The following is a 4853-nucleotide window of genomic DNA, read 5'->3' as shown; positions in this document are numbered from 1 at the left end:
CTTCCTGCTGGGGAGCCATGAAGATCCGCAGGGGATTTGGTGTCATCCTCTTGCTTTCCGTCTGACCTGTACTTACAGTCTGTCTCCCGATACAAACCACTGACATCCGACGCCGTGTCCTTCGCTGGGACTTGTGGCTCACACTGATCTAAGCTGTGAGGCCTCGCTGCTCCTGGTGTTGTGTCAGCCCTTCCCCGAGCAGCGCCCGTTACAGGCGGCGGGGATGCCGTCAGGGCTTGGTCCAGTGACTTTGCATAGATATCCAGGGCGGCTTTCTCCTCCTCATCCAAGTAGGAGTACTCCTGTTTAGCAGTAAAGAGCAACGCCTGCTGTTCTTTGTTCCCGGCTAATGCTGTGGCCTGACGTTCCTCACCAGGGACGTGCTGAGCAGACGGAGAACTTCCCATCTGTGCGCTCCCTGGGAGCCCCATGTCAGCAGGGACCACTTCCACCTTCTTAGTTTCTGATGTAGGTTTGGCACTCGGCCGGGTGTTGTCTTTGTAACCACACGTTTCCATCTTTAACCATCCTGCTTCTGCTCCCAGGGCCACAGGTCTGTCTTCGGCCTGACGGAGATCCTCCACCTCCTCCCCGGCCAACTGCCCTCCTCCTCCTTCCTGCAGGTACCCGTAGGGAGAGCCCCACGCGTCGCCTCCCGCCCTTCTCCAGGCGTGACTGCCAGGTGCTGCAGGAGACAGGATCTCCTCCTCTCCCATTTTAGGACGGGATTTTGTTTCGTATTCTGGTACCTCATCCAAGAATGTGCTCTCCCTCTCTTTATCGTACCTCTGCCGCCTTCCCTGGACAGGGAACTCCTCCACCTCTTCTGGAAACCACACTTTCTTCTCATAACTCACATCTTTCACGTAAAAGTCTTCCATTTCCGGAGATTTTTCTTCGTGAGCTTCCTGGAGCTTCCAAGATTTTACCCCTTGAGCAGACATGGGTGAAGATGTTTTATCCTCAGTTGGGCTGGATCCTGCGAAGCGTAAGTCCTTCGCGTCTGGAGACGCTTCTCCAGAGCCCAGACCTGTGATTCTTCTCCTGAATGGGTCCTTCTCTGCTGCAGAAGGCAAACCGCTGTCCTCTAGAGACGGTTCTCCCGTCGAGGGATCCCTGGGTGACGTGTCTTTAACCGAGACACCTTCCAGGCAAGGAAAAGACTTGGACCCTTCTCTCGTCAGTTCTTTAGCAGAAATTTTCTGTGATTTTTCAGATGTAGCTGGGCTCTGCTCTGCGAAATCCGTGGGTTTCACACTTTCTGATGGGAATCTGTCAGTAAAGTCCGACACGGTTTTTTCTTTTGCGGGTATCTCTTCTGTGAAACTGAGAGATTTGGTGTCTTCCGGAGAAATTCCTTTACCAAAAAGGTCTGAAGAGATTTCCTTGCTGGGGCTCTCAGTGAGAGAAATGGATTTGGTCTCTTCTGGAGAAATGTCTTTAATGGAAACATGAGAGGACTTTTCTTCTTCTGAGGTGTCTCCCGTGGAAGACAGCAGTTTTCCTTCAGCACTCACTCCCTTAACAGAAATATCTGAGGATTTTTCTTTGCCAACACTTTCTTCCATAAAGGAAAGGGATTTGGTGTCATCGGGGGAAGATTTGTCACTTCCGGATCTGCTTTGGCTTGTGAAGGGTGGAGGAGCCACCGTTCCGAGGGATGTTTCTGTGGTGGAGAACGGCTCGAAGGACAAGTGTTTTGAAAATCCCATTAAACTTTCTGCCATGGTTTTAGTTCCCTGCTCTTTTTCCAGCTCCAGAAACACATCTGTGCTGGGATGGGGCAGCGTGGGATGCTCCTCCTCCCCTATCACCACGGTGTCCTGCTTGTGGTAGGAGAGCCAGGGCAGCTCCTCCTTCCCCACCGGTTCCTCCTGCTCCTCCTCCCCAGGAGACGCTGGAGCGTCGCTGCCCAATTCCCGCTGTGCAGGTCCAGGCACCTCTTTCTCGTGCCCATATTTAGGTGCAGGTACCTCGTCTTCTCCGAGAGGTTCACCCTTGGCTCCCCTCACCCCGACAGACTTTTGGCCTTCCAGTTTCTCGGCAGCACTATCCGTCTGCTTTTCAAACAGATCTGAATCCACTGTTTCCAGTTTTTCCTCCACCGGAGACTGGTGGAAAGGTGTGTGTCCTGCGCTGGTGGGGCCGGAGGGGGTGGGAGAGGCCATTTTGACTGTACTGTCGTCAGGGCTCATGCACCGTTCTTCAGCCTCGGCAGAGTCAGCCTGGGCAAACGGCGTTTCTTCGGTGGGGAACGGCAGCCCAGAGGTTGGCATCACCTGGGTGGGAACGCTGATCAACACGTTGTCGGGACATCCTGGATGAGCAAACATGGGGGCATCGTAATGCCCTCGGAGCTTCTCAGGCATTTCAATATTTGGAGTCCCATCTTCCTCCTCCTCTTCATCTTCTGCCTCCTCACGAAGATCCTTTTTTTGAGCTTCCAGTTTTCTCTCTCCTTCTGCTAATGCATGGAAATCTTCGGGGGGTGGAGACTTAAAACACTTGTCTTCCTCCAAGGATGATGTGGGAGAGATGGTGCCAGCGGAGGGAACATAGTCGAGGCCTTGGGTTGCTTCGGTCCGAGAGGAGGGCATGCTGTTCACTGTGTCCAGAAGTAAGGAGCTTTTCCCCGTCTCTTCGGTTTGTGGCGCCGTTATAGATGCAACGGATTGATCTTCCGCTACTGAAGTTGCAAAAGACGACAGCTTATCACACTCTGTGATGGAGGTGGCAGAGGATATGTGCTCCTCCTCAGCCAGAGGTGCTGCCACAATGTTTGTAGGATACGCCAGGATTTCGGACTCCTGGCTAGCGTAGCCCTTGGCCGAAAGGCCAGCTGTAGGCACGGCCTGTATTCCATGTACTGCTTCAAAAGAGCCTGGGTGGTCAGGAACAGAAATGTCATAGGCATTGACATCGTACTTCAGGTGTGGGATCCTCTCTTCCTGTTCATCGTGTATTTCTTCATCGGAAATGGTCTGCTCTGTTTCTGAGTAGCCTGGGATAGTTTCATCTTGGATATAGGAAACATGCTCTGCTGTTGCTCCTGGTGGGATGGGCAAACCGCTCAGATACGGCTCCTCCTTTGTCACGTCCTTTCCAGGTAACTTGGTTTTCTCACCCAAGTCAGTAAATTCTTTTTCCTTTTCTGCAGTGGTAAATATTTTGTCCTCCCTCCCACCCTGAGCCAGCTCATAGAGGTCTCTAGTCTGTTCCACCTGCTCCTCTGCCTTCATGTGCTGTTCCTCCTTTTCTTCCAGTTCTGCCTTTTCTATCACATCTTCTCTCCTTTCCTTCTCACCCTCTTCCTCTGCCTCTGTCCCCTCAATATACTTTTCATAAGTCTTTGTCTCTGCTTCCCTCTGTGTTCTGTCCAAGGAGATTTTCTCCTCTTCCTCCTTTACTTCCTCCCTGAACACGGGTGATGGAACACCCTTTGCCAAGAGGTCTGGCTGTGATGGCACCTGATCTTTGTCTGGAAGCAGCTGAACGTCCTCGTCCTGCTCAGCTTTTCCCTCGCAGTATCTCGTGTCAAGCTTTTCATCTAGCGTCCTTCTCTCCTCCTCTATTTTTTCAGCCTCACCTTCTCTCAGTTCCAGCTGATGGACTGCCTTTTCCTCTGCTGGTGATTCCTTTTCCGTGACAGTAGTAACTCCATGATCAGGAATGTTTGCTTCCAAACTCCGATCTCCAAGGCAACTCTGAGGCATCACGTCAGCAGAGTCGTTTACTTCTGTTTCAGGTACTCTCATCATCTTACTGCTGACCTCGGGGTCAGCCGCCCCCTGGGTGACCTGCCAGGCCCCTTTCTCCTCCTGCTTCAGCTCCTCAAAGTCCTTTGTGAGATCCTCGGGTGAAGACAGGACTAACCTCCCTTCTGCCACGGAAGCCTCTCCCGGCTCCACCTGTACGGGTGCCTTCTCCACTGGTGATGCCCTCAGCTCCGCAGGTATTTCCTTCTCAGGTTTGACTTTGATCTTCTCAGTTTTGACTCTGCCTGGAACTTTTGCCTTGTATAAGGTTTTTCTTACTTCCGGGGTAAATGGTTTTAAGTCTGGTTTAGAAAGTTTTTTGGGCTCTGGTTTGGATTCTTTCTTTTTCTCCTCCTTCTTTGAATCCTTTTTTTCCTCTTTCTTTCCATCATCTTTCTTTAAGTCTTTTTTCTCCTTCTTAATCTCTTTCTTTTCTTTGTCTTTCTTCTCCTCCAGTTTGGATACTTTCTCCTTGAGATGCTTTTTTCCAACCTTGTCTTTTGCCAGTTTTCTTTTCTCAGCTTTGAGGGCATCACTGGTTTCTGTCTTTATCTTTTCATGTTTAACCGGTTTCTCAGGAATTTTCTCCGAGTGTTCTTTAACCTTTTTCTCAGTTTTAGCATCCTTTACGACTTCTGGTTTTACCTCCTTAATCCCCTCCTCAACGGCCTCTTCTTTCTTAGCTGGCTTTGTCACAGACGGCTTAGGGGAAGATTTAAGACTCTCCTTACTGTCAGTTCTTTGTTTAATCTTGGTCTGCTTCAGCACGGGGGGCGGTATTCCAGAAGTGATTTCCTTCTGCGTAGCCACCGGGTACCTCAGAAAATCCAGGTGCTTCAGTTTATCCAGACCTTCCAGTATCTTATTTTGAGGAGCATTTCCAGGAAACAAGACACGTACAATTTTCTCTGTGGGACTAGCTGGAAGCCACACCACCAGGGCGGTGATGGAAGTGAGATAGGGAACAGAAATTTCGCCTTCCTTCCCGCTTGCAAGAATTATGCCAGTCTTTGCCTTACTGTTACCAGCCCATTTCTGCATTAGGAACTGCATCTCTTTACTGTCCTTGACGGGATTCAGCACGTACATGTCCAGCTT

General features: G+C 50.7%; 1 protein-coding gene across 1 annotated transcript in view; it reads right to left on the bottom strand.

Annotated features, from left to right (window-relative positions):
- Positions 1-4853, bottom strand: part of MAP1A (microtubule-associated protein 1A) — a 13607-nt gene that overhangs the window by 5508 nt on the left and 3246 nt on the right. Inside the window, 2 exon segments of the mRNA XM_010148321.1 lie at positions 1-11; positions 14-4853. The exon segment at positions 1-11 is cut by the window's left edge and continues 1643 nt beyond it. Coding sequence (XP_010146623.1) covers positions 1-11; positions 14-4853 — 4851 coding nt within the window.

The sequence above is a fragment of the Eurypyga helias genome, unplaced genomic scaffold, assembly GCF_000690775.1.
Source record: "Eurypyga helias isolate BGI_N326 unplaced genomic scaffold, ASM69077v1 scaffold39423, whole genome shotgun sequence".
Lineage (NCBI taxonomy): Eukaryota > Metazoa > Chordata > Aves > Eurypygiformes > Eurypygidae > Eurypyga > Eurypyga helias.
This window is presented reverse-complemented; position numbering and strand designations above follow the sequence as displayed.